The sequence below is a fragment of the Hypomesus transpacificus genome, chromosome 13, assembly GCF_021917145.1.
Source record: "Hypomesus transpacificus isolate Combined female chromosome 13, fHypTra1, whole genome shotgun sequence".
NCBI lineage: Eukaryota > Metazoa > Chordata > Actinopteri > Osmeriformes > Osmeridae > Hypomesus > Hypomesus transpacificus.
The window spans coordinates 12,790,615-12,813,339 of NC_061072.1; the positions used below are offsets into that span (position 1 = coordinate 12,790,615).

At 48.7% G+C, this 22,725-nt stretch overlaps 2 protein-coding genes across 6 annotated transcripts; one reads left to right on the top strand and one right to left on the bottom strand.

The window, feature by feature from the left end:
• Positions 1 to 308: 308 nt before the first annotated feature.
• On the top strand, positions 309 to 13,663 carry mrtfba (myocardin related transcription factor Ba). 4 transcript variants are annotated; one of them, XM_047032669.1, is made up of 17 exons: positions 309 to 481; positions 5,182 to 5,389; positions 7,035 to 7,100; positions 7,223 to 7,278; positions 7,392 to 7,467; positions 7,597 to 7,758; positions 7,873 to 8,051; positions 8,168 to 8,308; positions 8,419 to 8,666; positions 9,436 to 9,583; positions 9,723 to 10,199; positions 10,301 to 10,792; positions 10,994 to 11,110; positions 11,271 to 11,429; positions 11,535 to 11,672; positions 11,870 to 11,930; positions 12,156 to 13,663. In XM_047032669.1, exons 2-17 carry the CDS (start codon positions 5,245 to 5,247, stop codon positions 12,734 to 12,736), a joined length of 3,246 nt encoding a protein of 1,081 aa, XP_046888625.1. In that variant the 5' UTR covers positions 309 to 481; positions 5,182 to 5,244; the 3' UTR covers positions 12,737 to 13,663. The 4 variants fall into 4 exon arrangements, with proteins under 4 accessions (XP_046888625.1, XP_046888626.1, XP_046888627.1 ...); XM_047032670.1 differs by having other exon boundaries at positions 7,879 to 8,051; XM_047032671.1 differs by having other exon boundaries at positions 7,888 to 8,051.
• Positions 13,664 to 13,982: 319 nt separating this feature from the next.
• On the bottom strand, positions 13,983 to 19,386 carry LOC124475904. 2 transcript variants are annotated; one of them, XR_006956977.1, is made up of 5 exons: positions 18,014 to 19,386; positions 17,794 to 17,901; positions 17,290 to 17,451; positions 17,027 to 17,159; positions 13,983 to 16,821 (listed from the first exon to the last, which is right to left on the bottom strand). XR_006956977.1 is itself a non-coding variant. In XM_047032768.1 (5 exons), exons 1-5 carry the CDS (start codon positions 18,396 to 18,398, stop codon positions 16,713 to 16,715), a joined length of 807 nt encoding a protein of 268 aa, XP_046888724.1. In that variant the 5' UTR covers positions 18,399 to 19,386; the 3' UTR covers positions 13,983 to 16,712. The 2 variants fall into 2 exon arrangements, 1 of the variants encoding a protein (XP_046888724.1); XM_047032768.1 differs by having other exon boundaries at positions 17,290 to 17,361.
• Positions 19,387 to 22,725: the final 3,339 nt, after the last annotated feature.

Consider the following 22,725-nt stretch of genomic DNA (forward strand, 5'->3'; position numbering starts at 1 on the left):
AAGTCCCACCCGTACCATACATATCACATTTAGATAAGTTGATAGATACGATGTAGGCCTACATTTTCCGTGGTTTTCCAATTTTTGCATCTTTAAATAGCACATGTTACACAGCAGGCATGCTAGCAGTATTTTTTTCTACTTGATTCTGCCAGTGCCCCAACATTGGCCAACATATGCCATCGTTTGGTCGAGTTGTAATGTCTTTGGTTGTTCCAGATCTTTTTAATATCTCTTTCCAAAAATCTTAGAAATCGCTAGCGCCCTCTGCGGTTACGTGACTTTAATTGCATACGCTTCAGCTTGTGATACATGATTACGTCATTCAATGTATCCGAGTAGACAGCAGGAGCCATTTTACTCCGAAAATAAAAACTTCGATCTCTAGAAAACCACAGAGGGCATGTTCTGTCGACATTAGTTGTAATGTAGTGGTAAACCGAAGGACAAACGACCTGGGACGCTTAGGCTGTTTAATTCGGTAAGATCCGTTCATTGGACCTTGCTGTCTTGTTTTTAGCATGCCAGTTTGCAGATACTCAGTAACGCGCTAGCTGTCTTAAATGTGTGGGAGGTTGTTGATGCTATCATGTGCTTCAGTTAGCAAATGAAAAGGTGCCCAGATAATTTTTAAGATTTCATTTTATGGTGCTTCGGAATTGTAAACTGGCATAGCTGGCCCACATCCCATATTTCTCATGAGGTGTGTCTCCGAGTCCTGACAGTCAAGACGAGAGGCAGGAGTTTGTAGCAAAGCAGCAGCTCGCTGCCAGAGGGATAATTAATCATAACCGGGGAATTAGATGTATTTTGATCGTTTCTGAGACTGTAACAGCAATGTCGCACCAGCTGTTGTCTACAGAGACCTAGTACATTATTGGTCTAATCCTGTAATCTGAGTTGGGTGCAATGCTAACGTTAGCATTCATGGATTCAGGGATCTTGTTGACCTGAGTCATAAGGTGACCACCACTAGGTAACTGCACTCTTGTTTAGAGAGGATTGGCGTTTTGCCAGCCATCCATGTCATGCAATGTTGTCCTCAATCCATTTAATTGGTTGTAGGACAAGAAGCATAGCCTGGATCGCGTACGTTTGATATGGAGCTTACTGGTGTCTAAACCTGAAGGGGGCGGGGGGTGCTGAAAGAAGCAGTCGCACGTGTCACATCAAATGCACCCATAAAGTCTAAACTTGTGATGAAGGAAGATGTAATTCTCTAAGAGCTTGGTGCGGTCTGAGTCACAGTCTAGTCAGCAGCCAGCGGATTCTATAGTCTAAATTTACCAAACAATAGCTTGCATGTTAGCAGAATTTGAAGTGAACAGACAAGGAAAATAGCCCCGGATGTGTCTTTAGGATGATGTGACAATTATTATGATGATGATTCTTCAGTCTGACAGCAATCTGAAGAGCAGATGGGATTGTGTAACAAACCAGAATAATTGCGGCTGGCATTTTTGGTTGTCATTTTCCAGTCTTGGTTGTCATTTTCCAGTCTTGGTCTATTTCAGTAACATTCAATGATGACTCAAACAGTCTCTGAAAACTGATATTGTTCTGAAGCGTGTTATTTTAAGTCTCACTTCTTGGCTAGTAGACATTGTTTGATATGCGCACACACATATCCTTCCCCAGTATTTTATGTAACTAGGTGATGGAGTGTGTGTTTTGAGAAAGACCAGACCACCCTGCCAGAACAGAGAGAGAGAGAGATAGTGTGTGTGTTAATGAGTGTGTGTTTACTTGGTGAATCCTGTTGTACCAGCTTGTATTAGTAGGCTACTGGTCGGAGCTCTGTTCCGCTGGGTTCAGAATCACATGCTCATAACTGCTGCCCTGCTCTACCCTTTAGACACATAAACACCAGTGTGGATCCTGCTGTGACTGGTCAGCATGTTTGTTTATTTTTTAGATCTGAATCTACAGGCCTGTCTACATACTTCTTTGAGGTGACTGGTCTCCAAACGCATGACTGTATAGTATGCCCTTAATGATTGTAGTTGACTGAGCAGCCTACTCCATGTCATTTCACTATGAGCAGAATGCCCCTAGCTACAGTTGCTTAAACAAATCAACTGTCATTTTCTCAATACATGTCTCTGAATCTGGATGGAATGTAATGACATCAGTCTGGTTGCACATACACCCTCACCTGCCCATCCCTACCTTAAGCCCAGGTATGTGATTCAAATTATGAACTATGGACCGTGGGGCTACAGCAGTACTGCCTGCAGCCAAATCACAACATTCTACTGTAGTGCCTCACCCTTCTCTCCTCTCTTCAATGATCTACACAGAATACATTACATAAATGAAAGTGGCCTGACATTTAAACACACTACTTAGCCCTGCAGGGCAGACAGGGAGGAGGGTGGGGGTTAGAGAGGCAGACAGGCTGGCAGGATGGGGGGGTGGGGGTTAGAGAGGCAGACAGACAAGCTAGGGAGGGTGGGATGGAGGTAGAGAAGCAGACAGGCCGGCAGGGAGGAGGGGTTAGAGAGGCAGACGAGCATGTGTGGAGGGAGGGTGGCTGGGCTGGGTGACATGCAAACAGGGAGTGTGGGAGAGAGAGGCAGGCAGGCAGGCAGGCAGATACAAAGAGACAGGAAATAATCAGACAGGCAGCAGGCAGACAGGTCTGATATTAGCCTATTATACAGCCCAGTCAGTTATGGATGTTGTTTTCTCAGTTCCCAAGCAGCAGGTACTAGCAGTCAGCACGCCTGGTGAGGCGACTCTAAACAAACTCGATGACCTCTCTCTCACACTTTTTCCCCCTCTTTCTTTCTCTTGCTCTCGCCCATCGGTTTTCTCTTTCATAATTCCGTGTGTCTCACAAACATCACTGACAGAAGGTGGCCCTGATGCATCCCTGACATCCCTTCTTCCCATCACGAACACACTAATATGCAAACCAGTGCTGCTGCTTAATACAACCTGTGGTTATTTATACCCCCTGCTGCCCCTCGGCCAGGCACATCCTCATCAAGCTACAAGGGCTCCTTCCCGCTTTTGTCTCTCCTCATAAACACGTCCGGAACATCGCCACGGAGACCGGCGGCAGCCAGTGGTTGCTGTGGTAACCGCAGACACCACGGGGCCGCAGACCCCTACTTCCTACGGCTGTGTGTATTCCAGTGCAGCGAGCACCACCTGTAAGCATCCTCTCAGCCTTGCTGTCCCTCTCCAAGGCCTGGTCTTCAAGAGACTCTGCTATCCTGCCCGCTAACTGGTTTGGATTGAGTTTGTGAAGTGCGCTATCGTTCTTGATCGGTTCCTGTTTTGCTATATCGGTGTGTCGGGGTGGTTAACCTGAACAGGTCTCTCTTCATGGCCTAGACTGCTGAGCCAGCTGGACATCTGTCTCCCAGCCTGCCTCACACGCATCTTCTTTTCCAGTGGAGGTGACAGCTTTTCATGGAATTATGGATGGAAAATAGATCTTAGACTTTAACAGATTCTCTACCAATAAGAGGTGTGTGTGTCTGTATATGTGTGTGTGAGTAAGTAGCTGCAGTAGCGGTGGAGGCTCAATGCACTGTGGGTAGAAAATCCCCGCAGACCTCGTCCACGTTTCTGTATGTCACTCTTTCTCTCTTTCTGTCACTCTGTGTCTCTTCACCTGTCTATCTCTCTCTCCCTTCCCTCCTCTCCCTCTCAGTTCCTCTCATCTCCCCAGTGTCGGCTCATACTCTGGGGCGTCTGACTAAGAGAAACAGAGTGGAGGCCGGGCGGGCAGAATCTGACACTCCGCACCGCCATTTCAAATTTCCTCCTCCCCGATGCGCTCCGAGCCGGGGCCTCACCTGAGAAGCGTTTAAGTCAACAGCAGTGCATAGGTGGCAACCACATCGACGCTACATGACAGGCCTGCGCTAGCCTGTCATCAAGCCTATAATCACACAGAGATATGGATCTGACCAAGCAGTCCTGGGTATCGGTTCACAGCGTAGGGCCACGGCACAGGGGATAGAGTGTTGACCTGTCCCCTTCTCTGTTGACTGCTGCTCCTGACTGGCTGAAACCTGACTGTGTCGAGGCTTAGATCGGGGGGTTTGCTCTGGCCCGGGGTACACGATGGGAGATGGAGATATCTGGAGAGGGATGAGACATCTACACCTGTGGCCTCCTCGGGGGCTCGTCTAGTCGGGCTTGTTTGAAGCCGAGCTGTGTTGAGTCTGTTGGAGCTTGTTGACGGTGGAGAAGGGTTCAGCCAGAGGAACATGTAGGACCTGGGGGAGAGACCAGCAGCTTGAGGGCACAGCTCGCTAGGCTTCAGTGGGAGCGAGGGAGATGGCTGGACCCCCTGGCGTCCGTGGAGGGAGAGCTTGTGTCTGTTAGTGTTCCTGTACACTGGACTATGCTGCAGGGAGATTGGCTAGACTGAAGGTTAACATGATTCACCATGGACACAGAAAGCCGTATGCCTCTTTGCAGTGCAGTCGTACGACACGCACACACCAACCGCCAATAGCTACAGGCCAGTCAGGACCATACTACCTATGCCAGTCCCAGGGAATGTGCATGTGGTTGGATCTAAGGAGCAGCGTGCGGAGCAGGGCTGGGTTGGATTTGGAAGCGTCCGTCATCTGGCTAGCTGCTCACCGTAACCTCTGGTCGCCATGTGTTGGTACTACTCTGTGTGTTCGGCTCTCGGTCTTAAAGTTACTGCTCCCGCGGTCGTTGACCACAATAATGACATCATCACGTCCAGATTACGAGGCGAGGAGGACTCTGAGCTCATACACATACAGTCATCATGTGACCAATTGGGTTTCCATGGTGGCTTGTTCAGGTCAGCAGTTTTCATTTTGCATCCTCATCAGTCCAGCCTGGTGGTGAACAACATGGAGGCAGAGCCAGGGAAAAGTACAGCCCAGTCATATGTCCTTAGAGAAACCACTTCTCCCTGTCTGCAGACCTCAGGCCAACCTCCATATCTGTATGATTCTTAGTCACATGTATTCAGTCTGAAAGCCTACGCTTCTTTAGTTCATGTCCTGGGACTTTAATGTTCGTCTTTCAGCTGATTTGAGCAGTTGATTAGTAATAGTTAATTGACTTCACAGATCGATTTCACAGCATTCGACGGTGTTCATAAGAAGAGTTTTCCAGAATGTTCTACCTTTAGAGGAACTGTACCCATTCTCGTCCTTCTCTCTCTCTCTTCACATGTAGAGATCACCGTGACAACCGCGGTGGGACCCTGCTCCTGCCGTTTGCCAGGGCGACAGTGGCGCGATGGAGCCCCAGGGGTGGCTGGGAGCCCAGGGGGATTGTGGGTTGCTGGTCCCGAGCCCCCAGAGTGAAGCTGTTACCCACGAGCTGGAGGAGCTGACCCTGCAGCCCACCCAGAAGTTACCGCCCCTCAACGAACGCAAGAACGGTGAGTTTCCACACACACACCTAGATACACAAAACCCAAACACACGCAGATGTAGACACACACGTCGAGTGCACTGGACAGAACTGATAGATGCCTTTTGATCTGGAAGCCTGAAAGAATTTTCCTGCCACACACACACATACACACACATGTCCTGTGATGTATCACTCTGGTCATCACATAGCCAGGTCAGGAAACCCTGGTCACAGACCACACACCCTGCAACAGGTCCCCCAGTTTTCCCTGTGATAGTGGGACAGAGTACAGGGGGGTTATTGGGTAAGGAAGCAGCCAGGCCCTAGTCTGTCTACACACAGGAGTGGCCAACCTGCCAAACAGCTTGGAGTCCTGGGACAGGGCTAGAATGTCTCACCTTCAGCTGCTGGGAGTTCACAGGTCAAGCTCACAGGTTGACAGACGTGTGACCTAGTGAGTCTGTGTGAGTCACTGTGCGTGTCCAAGTCTGCCGGTGTGTTTGTGCATTCTGTCCGGTGTGCTACGTCATGCGTGCGTAGAGCGGCATGTGTGAACCGGTGTGCAGCTCACATTCACCAGTGTCTCTCTCAGAGGGGTCAGCCACTGGCTGGAAGTGTAACTCATTCACACCCAACAGACCCCTGTGTGTGTGTGTGTGTGTGTGTGAGAGAGAGACTGTTGTTCTCAGAGACATGGTATGGGTGGGGGTCCCGCACGCATTTAGAGTCCTTGAAAGTTTGTCACAGTAAAAAAGTACTTTGTAAATGGATGAGGGTCCGAGTTATTCATTCAATCTAAGGAATGGAACGCAAAAAGTGTCTTGAGTGATTGTACTGGGTTTCACTAGGCTTTATTTTTGAAAGTCCTTGAATCGAAGGCAAATTCCTGCTTGTTTACTAAGGTGTGGGAGTCCAGTGGGAGGTGCTGGTGCTGGGATGGTTAACTTGAGCTGCTCCAGTCCTGCCTCGAGCTGGTAGAGGGAGACCGAAAGGTAGGGGAGGGAGACAGAAAGAAGGAGGGACCAGTTGTATTTCTTCAGAAATACAGAGACAGAGAGGGGTAGAAGCAGAGTACTGGAGTGTCCAGTCCTGCTCTCAGAGTGCTCTACTGTGTGGACTGGGATATCTGGGACTTGAGTTAGGCAGAGCTGGAAGCTGACCTGACTGGCTGTAGACCTCGGAGAGACCCTCGTGGCTGGGACCATGGCTTGTCTGGAGGTGGACAGCCCATCGATGTGCAGATACCGACCTGGTGATGCTCTCTCTTTCCCCTGTCTCTTTTCGGCGGTGTGCCTCTCCACAGATGCAGGGCAGGAGACGGGGGTCTGTGTGGTAACTGTGTGTAGCCATGTGGAGTGTTGTCTGTTTGTGGGGGCAGCTCTGTGTGATGGGGGACAGAGCTGTGCTGCCGTATCTGTCTCACCAGCAGGACAGGATGTGAGGCGGGAGGTGGTCAGAGAGGTCAGGCTGAAGAATGTGTGTGTTTGGGGGGCGGGGGTCTATGTGTGCCTTTTTGATGTAGATATCCAACAGTTTCCCCATTTTAGTTTCTGACTTGCAAACTAACTTTCGCCTCTTCCTTTGGGCTTTCCTCCTGCCATCCTCCACTTATGTGTGCTCTCTCTCTCTGTCTCTCTCTGTCTCTCTCTGTCTCTCTGTCTCTCTCTCAGTTCTGCAGTTGAGGCTGCAGCAGAGGCGTACCCGTGAGCAGCTGGTCGACCAGGGCATCATGCCACGTGAGTACGGGCACTGCCACCCTCACACACCCTCACACACCCTCACACACACACGCACGGCAGCTCGCTGCTTCAGATGTTGGTACTGCTCGTGTCTGATCTTCCAACATTCCTCCATGCAGCTCTTAAGAGTCCGGCGGCGTTCCATGAACAGATCCGCAGCCTGGAGAGAGCCAGGGTGAGGAGCGCACAGACACACGCACACACACGCGCACCAAACCTTTTATCTTTCAAATCTTGAGTCGGCCAGTTGACATCTCTGAGCGTGCTTTATGCCTCCCTCCTCCCCAGACGGAGAACTTCCTGAAGCACAAGATCCGCAGTCGTCCTGAGAGGTCTGAGCTGGTCAGGATGCACATCCTCCAAGGTAACTTGACCAAGGAGCCACTATCCTGCTCCTCACCAGGGGCATGTGATCCAGGTGATCCAGTAGGTATGACAGCTTGTGACATCTTGGTATGGGGACTAACCGTGTGTGTGTGTGTGTGTGTGTCAGAGACGGGAGCAGAGCCCTCTCTGCAGGCGACCCAGATGAGGCTGAAGAGAGCCCGCCTGGCTGACGATCTGAACGAGAAGATCTCCCAGAGACCCGGACCCATGGAGCTGGTGGTGAAGAACATCCTGCCTGTGGACTCCAGCGTCAAGGATGCCATCATAGGTGAGGGAGGGGGGGGGGAGACAAAGGGGGCGGGACAGACAGAAGAATGGAAGTGTCTTTGACCAGTCCTGGTTGATGTGTGGTTAATATGCTTTGCCTCTGTGCTGCCCCCTGGTGTTGGTCCCTCAGAGGGCCAGGTCGACTACCCCGGCTTTGACGAGGACAGTGGAGACGCTCTCTCCCCAGAGCAGCCAGCCAGCCATGAGTCCCAGACCTCAGCCCCCTCCCCTGGGGAGGCCAGGGCCCCTGAGACCCCCTCTCCTTCCCCCTTACCCAGCGCCGTCCTACCACAGGTAGGCACACCACACCTCCATTCAGGAAGCTGGGGGGCAATTCAAACATGAACATGTTCTGTCGATGTCACTGTATGAATTTAGAATTTTACCGTCTCCTTTTCCTCATTTTTCAGTCCTTGCCTGTGGTCACCCAAGTCACAGCAGACTTCCTCAAAGGTCTCTCCGCCAATGAGCAGCCAGTGTCTCGTCCTGCTGCCCCAGCTCAGCCTATCACCACAGTCGCTCCCTCCAAGCCGGGGCCAACCCTGGTGAAAGTAAGCAGATTAAGAGACATCTTAAGTTTAAAGGAAAGCATGTGTGTGAATCTGGCCTCCCCATCTTATCCCCATTTCTGTCCTGTCCACCCCCTCCCTCCTCCCCACAGCAGAGCCAGCCCAAGCAGCCTTCAGAGAAGAGTCGCAGTAAGAAGGGGAAGGAGGCCAAACCCAAAGTGAAGAAGCTCAAGTACCACCAGTACGTTCCCCCGGACCAGAAGGCCGAGGCCAGCGAAGCCCCCATGGACTCATCCTACGCCAGGATCCTGGAGCAGCAACAGCTCTTCCTGCAGCTGCAGATCATCAGCCAGCAACAGCAGCACTACAACTACCAGACTATACTACCTGCCCCTCTGAAGTATGTTATTACTGTTTGTATACTACCAGACTATACTACCTGCCCCTCTGAAGTATGTTATTACTGTTCGTATACTACCAGACTATACTACCTGCCCCTCTGAAGTATATTATTACTGTTAGTATACTACCAGACTATACTACCTGCCCCTCTGAAGTATGTTATTACTGTTAGTATACTACCAGACTATACTACCTGCCCCTCTGAAGTATGTTATTACTGTTAGTATACTACCAGACTATACTACCTGCCCCTCTGAAGTATGTTATTACTGTTAGTATACAACCAGACTATAGTACTTGCCTTTCTGACTCCAGGCCTGTGTGTTTGTCTACCTGACCTTCAGACCTTAAACGGAACATTCTCCAGCGTACATAGAAAGCAGTCAAAATATTGTTGTTTCCAGTCATGCACGGGGCCATTAGCGAGTTTCCAATAACAAACCCTGTGTAATGATATTAATAAGCATCAGGATGTTGTTCCAGATGCTTCCATGACAGACCTCTAAACAGCAGCAGGTCCATTAGAACAGGTCGACTGGAGTGTTCCATTTACTGACTGGGTAGTGAGGCGCAGGAAACTACTTCCTGGCATGGTTTTGGTTATAGATCCACCTCTCCATCTCATTCTCTCTCTCACTTCCTCTGGCTCAGGGTCTCTCTCTCCCCCTTTTCTTCTTTTCTCACTGTCATCTCCTTGTCCTCTCCCCATCCCCCACCCAACCCCAATCCTGCCTGTAAAAACCTGCATTACTTCTGTCTTTCCCCAGGCCAGTGGTGGAGGGTCAGACCAATGGTGCCAACAATCTGCCAACCTCTATTATGGTATCCCTGCCCGCCCCTGCGCCCGCACGGCCCAACAACAGCCTGTCCAACCGCAGGCCTGGCATCCTGCCTGCTAACCTAGAGGACATGAAGGTAAGAGGACAGGCATCCATAAGCATGATAACTGCTCAGTTACAACACACACGTCCTTAAGTCAAGCATTGGTTGGTTCAGGGTTATGGTTGGTTTACTATGAGCCAGAATTAACCCCTTGTGATCTGTCCCATTCAAGGTGGCAGAGTTAAAGATGGAGCTGAAACTGCGAGGTCTCCCCGTGTCAGGAACCAAGACGGACCTCATTGAGAGGCTGAGGCCCTTCCAGGACAGCCCCAGCCTCCCATCCTCAGCCCCTGCTCCAGCCTCGGGCTCTGTGCCCGGCCCCAGTCCTGGGCCCTCCACCCTGTCCTCCCTCCCTATGGAGGTCACCTCCGCCCCTGCCCTGCTCTTGCCCAACCATCAGGGGGCACCAGAGACCATGAGCCCCACCCCTCCAGTCTCTCCGGTCCCCTTCGACCCCTCCAGCCTCCGAGGGGACCCAGGGATGTCTGAGCTGCCCTGGGACCCCCAGACGGTGAGCCCTGGTCGCCCAGGCTCCTCGCCCCTGGGCCTGGGGATCGTACCGGGGATGGTACGAGAGGAGAAAGACAGGCGCCTCCATGAGAAGGAGCGCCAGATAGAGGAGCTGATGAGGAAACTGGAGCAGGAACAGGTGGGTGGGGAGAGTTCGTGGATGGGTGGGTGGATGGGAGGATGGATGGATGCTAAACCATGAAAAGGACATGAATATGAATGGCGATTTTATTTTTTCAGAGGCTAGTGGAGGAGCTCAAGATGCAGCTGGAGGTTGAGAAGAGAGGGCCAGTAGCCCCCACCCCCTCCATGGACACCTCCATCTCCTCTTCCGTCATCCCCAACACCCTCAACTCCAACTCAGTCAAGATGGAGGGCAGGGTGGCCCCGAACTGCTCCATCACAGCCACCTCCATCCTGGGAGCCCAGCCTCAACCTCCGGCTCTCTCCACGGTCGTGAAGCTGGAGGAGGCTGTCTCAGTCCCTCATCTGCAGCTCCAGAACCAAACATATACCCAGCAACCTCACTCCCAAGCTCAGACCCAACCTAACCACCACCCCCAGCCCAGTCCTCCTAGCCTGCCCCAGTTCTTCTTTAGCCACCAGGGGGCAGTGTCCCATGTGTTGGGCCAGCCCCAGACCCTGCAGCCCGGCACCCAGATCCTGCTGCCAGTCTCTCTGCCCAGCAATGCCACGGCCATCCAGCTGCCCAACACTGCTCTCAGTCTACAGGTACATACTCAATTAATATATAAATATATATATATATATTTATGAGATTAAACCAACCAATTCATCCATTAGCCAGTTAATCAATAAGTCAAACAATGGTACTGGAAAATGTTACTTCATCAAAGGTTGACGTCATGGATGTTGAGTTTCTTTCCTTGTCTTCTCTCTCCACCTGTTCCTCATGTCTCATCCTGTCTTTAGGCTACCATGTCAAATCAAGCCCCAGGCCTGGTGCAGGCCTCCATCCCCCAGATGCACTCTGCCAACATAGAGACCGCCCCCTCTCAGCAGCTAGCCAATCACAACCACTTACTGCAGGTCAGAGACCACAGGAAAAACCTGCTTAGTAGATGATTTAGATTTTAATTTTAGACTGTAGCCACCGTAAAAATAAAATAAAAAATAAAACTTTTTAAACAGTAAATCGCTTTGTTTTCCTTCCCTATATGTCCCTCATTGTTCTTCCTCATTCCTACAGAATCTGACAGTGTGCAACAGTACTGGCGCTGGGATGGTGGAGAACCAGACTAGGCCTGAGATTCATCCTCAGGTTTTCCTAAGCAGCTCCCCAGAAAACAACAGGATCTCGCCTCGGGCCTCACCTAACCACACTCTCTCCAATGGCCCCACAAACAAGGTGAAAAATTGCTCATTTGAACAATACATCACCCTAGATGTTCGACACATTAAAACAGCTTACTTGGCTGCTGTGCCTAAAGTCCTTGTCCTCCTCCACCTCCAGTCGCCCTCTGCTTCCCAGCCCACCTTCCTTCTCCACCCCTCCAACCTGGTTGGTCAACCCCCCAAGACCAGAGAGCCCCCCCGCTATGAAGATGCAGTTAAGCAGAGTCGTAACCTGCACACCAACAATCTCCCACAGGTACACACACGTGACCGAGACACAAACCAACCCACCTCCGGCCTAGTCTCTATATAGAACAAAGACAAATATATTAAAGTTTTTTTACTTCATAACTACATAGCATTACTTAAAAGTTAAAACCTTGTAGTTACATGGTAACTGCTGTGTGATTAAATGGTCGTCACCTCAACTTACCCTTTTAGCTCTCTCCTCAGGTTACCACGGCAACCAGTCAGCAGATGGACGACCTGTTTGACATCCTGATACAGAGTGGAGGTGAGGATCTCAGAAGGAACATGGTTACCGTCTGAACAACAGCCTCTAGTGCTCCTGTAGTACGACCTTCAGGCAGTCTCAGACCTCTTCTGGCTTGAGGCTTTAATGCATGACAATGAAGCTGTGGTTTCTGCTAAGGTGTTTGGATGCCTGTGAAAAGTCCCATGGCTCATGCTAGGATCATAAGGTTTATAATGTTGTGATGATGATTTGTTTTTCCTCTAGAAATGACCCCCTTCATCCAGCATGACCTTCCTCTGTCTCTCGCCAAGAACATCCCCCTCCACACCACCACGTCTGCTAATGTCACTACCCTCCCTGTAAACACTGCCCTCTCCAGACACCCACCCCAGGTCCAGTCTGCCCCCCCTCCCACCCTCAGCCCCAGCTCTGACCCTAGCTTCAGCCTCAGCATCCCTGGCCTCGTCCTCAGTCCCAGCCCCGACCCCAGCCTCAGCCTGACCTCCCTGGCATCCGACAACCAGCTAGAGGCCTTCCTAGAGCAAAGCCTGGGGGTAGGAGTAGACCCGTCCCCAACCTCTGATCCTCGGACCCTGGGTCTGATGGCGGAGCTGCAGACCCATCTCCTGGAGCAGCCCTACTCTCCCATGGACACCTCCGAGTTGTCCTTCTGTGACTCCTCCTCACCTCCCTCCTCCCTCAACATGGGCCTGTCGGACCCAGCACTGGATAACATGGAGTGGCTGGACCTTACCATGCCCACGGGGCCAGCAGGGGGGGTCACACCTCTGAGCATACCCTCTGACCTGCTGGACACCCACGACCTGCAGCTGCACTGGGACTGAGGGGGGAGGGGGGAGGGGGGGGTGGAGGGAGTGGGTCTTTGAAGGAAAAGAGGAATCAAGGGATAAGGACAGTGACAAGGTGGTGCATATCTTAAACCTGTTACGGTTAGGGGAAACAGGGATGGGACTGAATTCTGAGTCCCCACAAGGATAGCTGTACACGGCGTCTTTGTGGGTGTAAAGAGTCTGGAGCTAGAGCTTGGATCTACAGTAGACCTGTACTGTAGCTGATCTGGTCTAAGACATCCCTGCTGTGCCACTCTCAACAAAACATGTTTTTTGTGTGCAGTCAAATCTGACACAACACATGCCTTGTTTACACTGGTCTCTTTGCTCAGCTTATCAACCACTCTGATACATATTCCTATCAGATAGGACTGTTTATGTTTTGTGAAGAGGACTCTTGACAGTCCGATGGTCTTACCAGAATCGACGACCAAGAACCAAGACTGTTCAAGCCCTGGACAAGGAGTGGCTGGACTCCACTTACTCCGTGAGAACTATGCACTTAAGAGGTGGGGTCTCTAGCTAGGCTCCATTGCCTCTGACAAGGAAATGTGAAACACATTCGAGTCAAAGTGAATCAAAGTTTGAATCGAAGGTTCAACGATGAAACAGAGATTCGATTTATAAGATTCGTTTCGTTTAGGAGAACGGGTGTGACAGCAGGTGGTCTCCACTAGGGAGAGCCTGCAGTACTAGTCAATGTGTCTGAATGTAAACCAGAATGTTGGCAGCTGCATCTACTACAACTGATACTGAGCTATCAGTGGCGAGGGAACACACACAGTACCAAACTTATTTGTAATAATGCTACGTAGTTGATAACCTGTTCTCATGGGGCACAGCCTTTTGAGAGAGGAGGGGGGGGTCTGTGTGTCTTGATCTCAGAGCTCTGTCCTGTCTGTTTGTCTTGATCTCACAGCTCTGTCCTGTCTGTGTGTCTTGATCTCACAGCTCTGTCCTGTCTGTTTGTCTTGATCTCACAGCTCTGTCCTGTCTGTGTGTCTTGATCTCAGAGCTCTGTCCTGTCTGTTTGTCTTGATCTCACAGCTCTGTCCTGTCTGTTTGTCTTGATCTCAGAGCTCTGTCCTGTCTGTGTGTCTTGATCTCACAGCTCTGTCCTGTCTGTGTGTCTTGATCTCACAGCTCTGTCCTGTCTGTTTGTCTTGATCTCACAGCTCTGTCCTGTCTGTTTGTCTTGATCTCACAGCTCTGTCCTGTCTGTTTGTCTTGATCTCACAGCTCTGTCCTGTCTGTTTGTCTTGTTATATGTGAGAGATGGAGAGGCTTGCTTGAGTGTCTTCCTGTGTCTGTGTTTAACTTACTGTGGACTGACTCACACGGAAGTATGCTGTGTCAGTGTGTTTTGTCTGTTTTATTCTGACTGTTTGCATGTGTCACTCTATTGTGGTTTCTGACTGTCTGTCTTGAATGCATGATTGTAAGCCTACTTCAAACTTTGGGCCGTACAAAAGACGTTCATTTGTAGCCTGTCGAGTCACAAGTGAAATATTTTTGGTCAAGTTTGATATGTTTACCAAAACGACCATAATCTCTGACCCTGGTGTTGACATGGTATTGTCTCCCTAGCCAAGCTGTTTGAAGACTGTTCTGTCTTTCTCGTATGGGTTTGGGTTCAAAATGCACAGTCCCCTCCTGGAGGTGTGACCAACACCCTAAGCCCACACGACCTTGTAGAAATGGGAGAATATTGGGCAGGTTTCCATGACACATGGATATCCTTGCCACCTGGTTGGCTGGTTGGAGTTACTGTATTGCTTTGTGCCGTCCAGTGGCTGGACGGCAAAAATATGGTTTAGCTACCAGCTAGCCCGATATTAATTTGATGTTTCAGAGCTTGGTTATTTTCATCCAGACTGTTTCGTCTTCTCACTACCTGCTACAGCATGTACATGATGGACCACTGATGTATCTGTCCACATTTCTGACGGGGCTTCTGACCTGTATACAGGCAGGTCCACTTTACAGCACTTTGGGATCAAGGGGATTTTTCTTTCTTCTTGGTCATTGTCAGCTATGAACAATCATGTCGAGTGAAATGATCCTGTGGTCTTTTGAAACACTCGGCCTCTATGTGTTGTCCTAGCCTTGAGCATTAGGGCTTGAAAAGTTTGTGCTTACTTGGATTTGGCCAATGGGACTACTTTGCTGTCCACTTGAGGCCTGTGGCCTGTATTCCATGTTAATTAAGACCACTATAACCTACTATTGTGTGCACTGTGCAGTGCATCACAGCAGCAGAATCAATTTCCATCCATGTCAAGGAAAGTTTCACCACAAGTTTAGAATAATCATTCAGGCACAGCCCTTTATTTGCATGCTGACGACACTTGTTTTCTCAAACATGAATTACATGTCAAGGTATATTTATGCCAAATACAGCACAGTTCACAGCACTGGTTGTTTGTTCAATATTAGGAAACAGTCGCTTGTAAATGGAAACGACCTGTTGTTTCTGGGCTTGCTGACTTGTCTCTTTACTGGGCCATCAAAATTTGTTGTTGCCAAACAAGACAGTGGAACATTATTCCATTGGTTATCTTTATATCGTTAAGTTTTCTTCTATTTATCATGTTTTGTGTGCAATAAATACCCTTATTTTAATAGTTTGAAGGAGGGATTTTAGTGTATATCTTGGTTTATTTGATATCAAACATACAAATACATTGGGACTAAGTGGTCAAGACATCAATGGCCAAAAATGTCCATGTAAATTGAAATAATTTCATTTTATTTGTGTAAAACTGTATATTTATATGACTTATGTCACTGTTGCTTTATTGAACACATTCTAGAGTTCCACTGGAGGGAAGTGTAGACTTGCATCTCCAGAGCTACAGAATGACTTAAAAAAAAAAAAATTGTAATTGGCTAGCCATGCTAGGGGTAACGGCTAGCTAGCTAGCCAAACATATTTACAGTTTTCAAGCCAGGTTAGGCTAGTACAAATTGGCTCGAAACAACAAATGGTCATTGAGAAAGACCATTTGATGGGGACTGATTATGATGATGATTATAGGCCAGAGTAAGTAAAGCAATAAGCTAACCTCTGACAGCTAATCTCTGAGCTATGTCAAAGATGCTGGTATTTCCAATCCTCATAAACTAAAAAGTCCAGCTGTTGTAGTCACAGTATTGTATATTGGAGGCCACAGCCGTTCACCTCTATCCTCCCTGCCATCCATGATTGTGGCAATGCTGTTTCTCCCTCCCAGCTGTCTCATTTGCTCCATCATTAGTATACGTTTTGCACATTGTGTACATATTTCTATAGATGTAATTCATATTTTTTATACATGTGTAGTCCACCCACAAGTTCAATCTTGTAAATACTAAAGATGTATATATGTACTGTATGCCTACATGTCAATAAATAAATTGGTGTATTGTGCAAAGTAATTTGTAAGAATTTACAGAATGATCTTTATATTTAGAGGCATTAATCAGTGATACTTTCACGTGTGTTTAGTTCCAGATTAATATAAAACACAAGAACATATTGTCATCAAGAACATTTGCATCTTGGGACGGTTTAGGGGTAGGGCGCAGATATCTGATAGGTAGATGGCAACATACAGAGAAAATGAGTTGTCACAGTCTATAGTCCTGTTAGGGCTGTACATATTTGCATGTATTGTTAAATAAAATAAATAACTGGACATCTGCAATGTGAATGGCATAACAATTGAAACACATCAAGTCTCAACAAACATTCAGCTCTCCTTTTCCCTTGACCAGTCATTAGTGTCAACAGACAGAGTTTATATGTTGAATGATGATAGGTCATCTTTAGGGTTTCCTGGGTTGATCTGGTCGACTCACCAAGCATGTAGCACAGTTAAAATGATTTGTTTGCAGTCAAGTATTGGGTAACAGTTTGTATAGCGTGAGTCTCTAGTGGTCAGTAAAACCAACCAGTTGTCCAGTAGTTTGTGTGTGGCTTCTCCTGTCCTCAGAGCCTTCTGAAAATGTGGATCTGGGCATGACACATGGGGCAGTGGTGGTGAACGTCCCAGAGGCTTTTCACACAGAAAGGGATGAGACAGCAGCCGGCCAAACACCTGCCAGGGAGGGGGGGAGGGAGAGGGGAAAGGAGAGAGAAGGGGGAGAGAGAGAGGGGGGGGGGGAAGGGAGGGGCAATGACAAGGGCCAGAAAGAGACAAGAGAGAAAGGAATTACAACACAGCTACAGCTTGCAGCAGTAGCAAGTCAGGACCCTCACCCAGTGACATATGACCTTTGTGAGTGGAGGGAGAGTGGACGCACCCTAACAAGGAGCACATGACGCACAACAGCCGAGCGGTTCCTCCCACTTTGCGAAGCGTCTCCGTGGTAATGATTTGGTCGCATGATGGGCACTGGACAACAGCCGGGGCTGTGCTGAGCTTCTCTACCGCCACTGAAACAGAAGAACTGATAAGAGTCTGTTCTGCTGAAGCTCCCATGCCAGCCCCTATATCAGCAGATGCTACAGTCATTATTCAGTCGACTGACTTGATTCTAACATGAACAGTGTGTATGTGACAGACCTGGGAGTGGTGGGGGTTCTTCTGCCTCAGAATAGTCCTCCGGTATGGAAGGGGGGCAAATGTACACCCCCCCTTGTGACCCATGAGATAGTTTTGGTTTAGTTTAGTTTTTGAGATGGACCAGCCAAACACAACTCACATTAGACATTGGTTGACTAAAAACTGTGAAAACACATGAGATATGGTTGATTTTGTCACAGTATCAAGATCATAATTATTTTCTTTTTTAGCACTGTTGTGATGATCAGTATTGTTTACACAATCAATAAAACAATGTTATGATTAAATCATTTAAGACATGCTGTAGTGGCTAGTGGAAGGAGAGGAGGGGAGGAAGTTGACGTGGGATACTTAAGCAATGTGGGGGGGTGAAGGAAGAGAAGAAGAAAGTCAACTGGAGATAAGAGGAAGTCTCGTTGAGGCAGGACATTAAGGAAGATGAGTAGTTTGTGATGGTAGCAGGAACATTGTGTATGTGGGAGAATATCTAAACTGTGTGCCTACCAGAAATGTCAGACATGAGCTCAATGAGCTTCTTTTCTCTTTCCACCAGCTCCTCCAGCTCCTGCTGTATGGGCTCCAGTTCACCAGGCTGCTCTGAGTCCTCTGGACCTGTGTGTGTGTGTGTGTGTGTGTGTGTGTGTGTGTGTGGTGGTAGACCATTTTTAGATAACGCTTGACTTCTATCAAAGGTGAACGGTGTTTGTGTGTGTGGGGTCCTCACCTTGACTCCGTTTCCCCTTCCTCTTAAACTTCTGCATCTGCAGCAGCATGAGCCGTCTGCTGTGGAGCTGCTGCCTTCTGAAAGTGATAAGGCCCAGCTCGGCAAACAGTCTCTTCTGCAATAGTGACGTCTGGCTGGGCATCATGGAGCTTTGGTCTGGACCCACGGACGTCTCGTGGCTGTCTGGCTTCTCTGGCTTCTGGGCACCAACAGAGGACTCCTGTCCTGAGTCCCGCACGGGATTCTCTGGCATGTTTGGTTTCCAACGAATAGTAATGTAGACACCAAAAATCACAAATGCAGTTTGGCTCAGGGATCTATTCTTGGGTAGGGAATCCAAATAGAAAATCGGGGTAGTCCAGTTTTCATCCTTCTGCATCCGCATGGATTTTGATTATCCCCTTATTGATTTAACCTCAGAAGGGATTAAAGTTCATCCATCCAGGAGGTTTTCCATGGAGAGTTCTGACCAACACCCAGTTTCAATTTACCAGAAGAACCAGCAAATCATGCAAATCTCTTGTTCACCTCAGCACTTTTCCTCTCTCTTGCATTAACTATTTGCATATAGACTTTCACTCATGGTTAGCAATACGTAAGTGTACTAAACAAGATAGCTTGCTATTCAAGGATTTGAATAGCAACATTTTCACAAACAAATGAGCATTCTGGTGAAGATATGCACAGCCATGATGTAATCCAACGAACACACGGCCCATTTTTTGATAATTCACCCCAGCCCTCACTTCCCCTCCCCCATCTTTTCAAGTGACCCATGTTGAAGCCTACAATATCATTGGAATGTAGGGGCAACACATCAGCTTCCCATGTTCCCATAGTTACATTATACTTGAGCATAAAAGAAAAAGCAAAGACAGTTTACCCCCCAAAAGTTGTTTTATTTGACTGTTAAAAAGAGTAAGGCTAAGGATGCTTCAGAAGTACACCGGTGATACATGTACTCTTATTGTGGACAAGTGTAGTCATGTAGTCCTCTTTGCAACCGTCTAAGTGAGAGTGTGGGGGTAGACTTTGTTAACCAATGGGCTCAGGACTTTCTGTAAGATTCAAGGGTAGTTCCTAAATAAAACTAGACCAGGAAGGTTTCTGGCCATTGTGATTAACCCAAACCTTCCAACCTGGCCGGTCCACCCCCACATCTTGACCTCTGTTGATGTAGTGCATAGCTCAGCAGAGATGCTCTTTCTCAGGGTCAACAGTGACCTTTCAAATGAGTTCAATCAATAACAATCAGAACAACAAATTCAAACCCATTTTTGTTGTTTCATACACAATATTCATATACAGGTCCTTCTCAAAAAATTAGCATATTGTGATAAAGTTCATTATTTTCCATAATGTAATGATAAAAATTAAACTTTCATATATTTTAGATTCATTGCACACCAACTGAAATATTTCAGGTCTTTTATTGTTTTAATACTGATGATTTTGGCATACAGCTCATGAAAACCCCAAATTCCTATCTCAAAAAATTAGCATATTTCATCCGACCAATAAAAGAAGTGTTTTTAATACAAAAAAAGTCAACCTTCAAATAATTATGTTCAGTTATGCACTCAATACTTGGTCGGGAATCCTTTTGCAGAAATGACTGCTTCAATGCGGCGTGGCATGGAGGCAATCAGCCTGTGGCACTGCTGAGGTGTTATGGAGGCCCAGGATGCTTCGATAGCGGCCTTAAGCTCAGCCGTTGGGTCTTGCGTCTCTCAACTTTCTCTTCACAATATCCCACAGATTCTCTATGGGGTTCAGGTCAGGAGAGTTGGCAGGCCAATTGAGCACAGTAATACCATGGTCAGTAAACCATTTACCAGTGGTTTTGGCACTGTGAGCAGGTGCCAGGTCGTGCTGAAAAAATGAAATCTTCATCTCCATAAAGCTTTTCAGCAGATGGAAGCATGAAGTGCTCCAAAATCTCCTGATAGCTAGCTGCATTGACCCTGCCCTTGATAAAACACAGTGGACCAACACCAGCAGCTGACATGGCACCCCAGACCATCACTGACTGTGGGTACTTGACACTTGACTTCAGGCATTTTGGCATTTCCTTCTCCCCAGTCTTCCTCCAGACTCTGGCACCTTGATTTCCGAATGATATGCAACATTTGCTTTCATCCGAAAAAAGTACTTTGGACCACTGAGCAACAGTCCAGTGCTGCTTCTCTGTAGCCCAGGTCAGGCGCTTCTGCCGCTGTTTCTGGTTCAAAAGTGGCTTGACCTGGGGAATGCGGCACCTGTAGCCCATTTCCTGCACACGCCTGTGCACGGTGGCTCTGGATGTTTCTACTCCAGACTCAGTCCACTGCTTCCGCAGGTCCCCCAAGGTCTGGAATCGGTCCTTCTCCACAATCTTCCTCAGGGTCCGGTCACCTCTTCTCGTTGTGCAGCGTTTTTTGCCACACTTTTTCCTTCTTACAGACTTCCCACTGAGGTGCCTTGATACAGCACTCTGGGAACAGCCTATTTGTTCAGAAATTTATTTCTGTGTCTTACCCTCTTGCTTGAGGGTATAATGAGGGTTTAATTTTTATCATTACATTATGGAAAATAATGAACTTTATCACAATATGCTAATTTTTTGAGAAGGACCTGTATTCGCATTTCCATGTACAAAGTTACATTCTGAATTGCAAAGGCTCATTCATAGAAATAAATACTGACACGGCTAAACTGCCACATGAAAATCGTTCTCCCCGGTAGAGAAGAGGCGAGCACACTCTCAACAGGCAAGCTTCCTTTCACACTCATCCTAACGTGGAACAGACACAGCACAGGCTCCTGGAGCACAGGCTGCTGGAGCACAGGCTCCTGGAGCACAGGCTCCTGGAGCACAGGCTGCTGGAGCACAGGCTCCTGGAGCACAGGCTGCTGGAGCACAGGCTCCTAGAGCACAGGCTCCTGGAGCACAGGCTGCTGGAGCACAGGCTCCTGGAGCACAGGCTGCTGGAGCACAGGCCCCTGGAGCACAGGCTCCTGGAACACAGGCTCCTGGAACACAGGCTGCTGGACCACAGGCTCCTGGAGCACAGGCTCCTGGAGCACAGGCTCCTGGAGCACAGGCTCCTGGAACACAGGCTGAGAGGTTCTGGGACAGAACAGGCAAAGCCAAAAATGGACAGACTGGAGTTAAGTGTACCATAATACTGACAATAATGTACTTTTAGAGTATGTAGAAGATATGTCCTATGACGTGACCTCTGGTAAAGTTGGTGAGTGAAGATGAACTGTTATGCAAACTTAATGGAAATGTTGGATGTCCAAATGGCAACCCTATTGTTAGTGCTATGATTACATCATTCACAGTCTGACCAATTTTGTTCAAGCACATGTGGGCCCCTCAGCCCCAGCTGGAGCCCTGAGGCCGACCTGGCCAGAGCCACGCTGAGGGGGGACCCAGCCTGACTGAGGGAAGACCCAGCCTGACTGGGGGAGGACCCAGCCTGACTGGGGGAGGACCCAGCCTGACTGAGGGAAGACCCAGCCTGACTGGGGGAGGACCCAGCCTGACTGGGGGAGGACCCAGCCTGACTGAGGGAAGACCCAGCCTGACTGGGGGAGGACCCAGCCTGACTGGGGGAGGACCCAGCCTGACTGGGGGAGGACCCAGCCTGACTGGGGTAGGACCCAGCCTGACTGGGGGAGGACCCAGCCTGACTGGGGGAGGACCCAGCCTGACTGAGGGAAGACCCAGCCTGACTGGGGGAGGACCCAGCCTGACTGGGGGAGGACCCAGCCTGACTGGGGGAGGACCCAGCCTGACTGGGGTAGGACCCAGCCTGACTGGGGTAGGACCCAGCCTGACTGGGGGAGGACCCAGCCTGACTGGGGGAGGACCCAGCCTGACTGGGGTAGGCTGCCTCTACAGACAGTCTGGAAAAGTCTAAAAGACAAACATAGACAAGATGCTCATAACAATGGTCTTAAAACATTGGCTGAATGAGTCAGTGGCAGCCCCAGCTACCAGGAAGGAATCTCTGTTCAGAGGATGCTGGAACAATCAGTTACAGGTTTGTATTGGGGTCACTAGGCTGATCGTTGATCCATGCCTGTATGGACGAATTCAAACTCCAGAACACACAAGGTTCCAGAACACTCATTCTTCTTAAATTCATGAGAGGTTAAAGGTCTAAAAAATATATTTGTCCATTTGCCATGATCCTTGTAACAAAGACATCTCACAAAATATAATTTCTTTTTTATCTACAGATACAGGGCCAAACATGCTTAAAAAAGTGGCATGATTCTCATTTATTCTTAGCTACTTATTTTCTTCCTTTGGTAACCGTTTAACATTCTTTCACTACAGAATAAATAATTGTTCACACTTCACAAGTGAATAAATGTGAAACTTTTCAGCAGATCTAAGGCAGCTGTAGATGAATGGTAAGGTGTCTACAAGCTCTAGCTGGTGTGGGGGGGTGGAGGTGGAGGAGAGTAGGACAGTGAAGGGATGGGTCTGTCAGCATTACAGGACCCAAGTCCCACTCTGCCCAGACAGCTGAGTCTGCTGCTGGAGCTACTGACAACATATATCTGTGATATATTATATTGGCCTGAATATAAGGTCCAGAGAATGCAGGCAATTGATTAAACTGTCTTGCATACAACCAAAAGCCATGTTCTCAATAAGCAAAACTGTGCAAGGGGCCTTGTGTGTGTGTGTGCGTGTGTGACGTCACTTTGAAAAG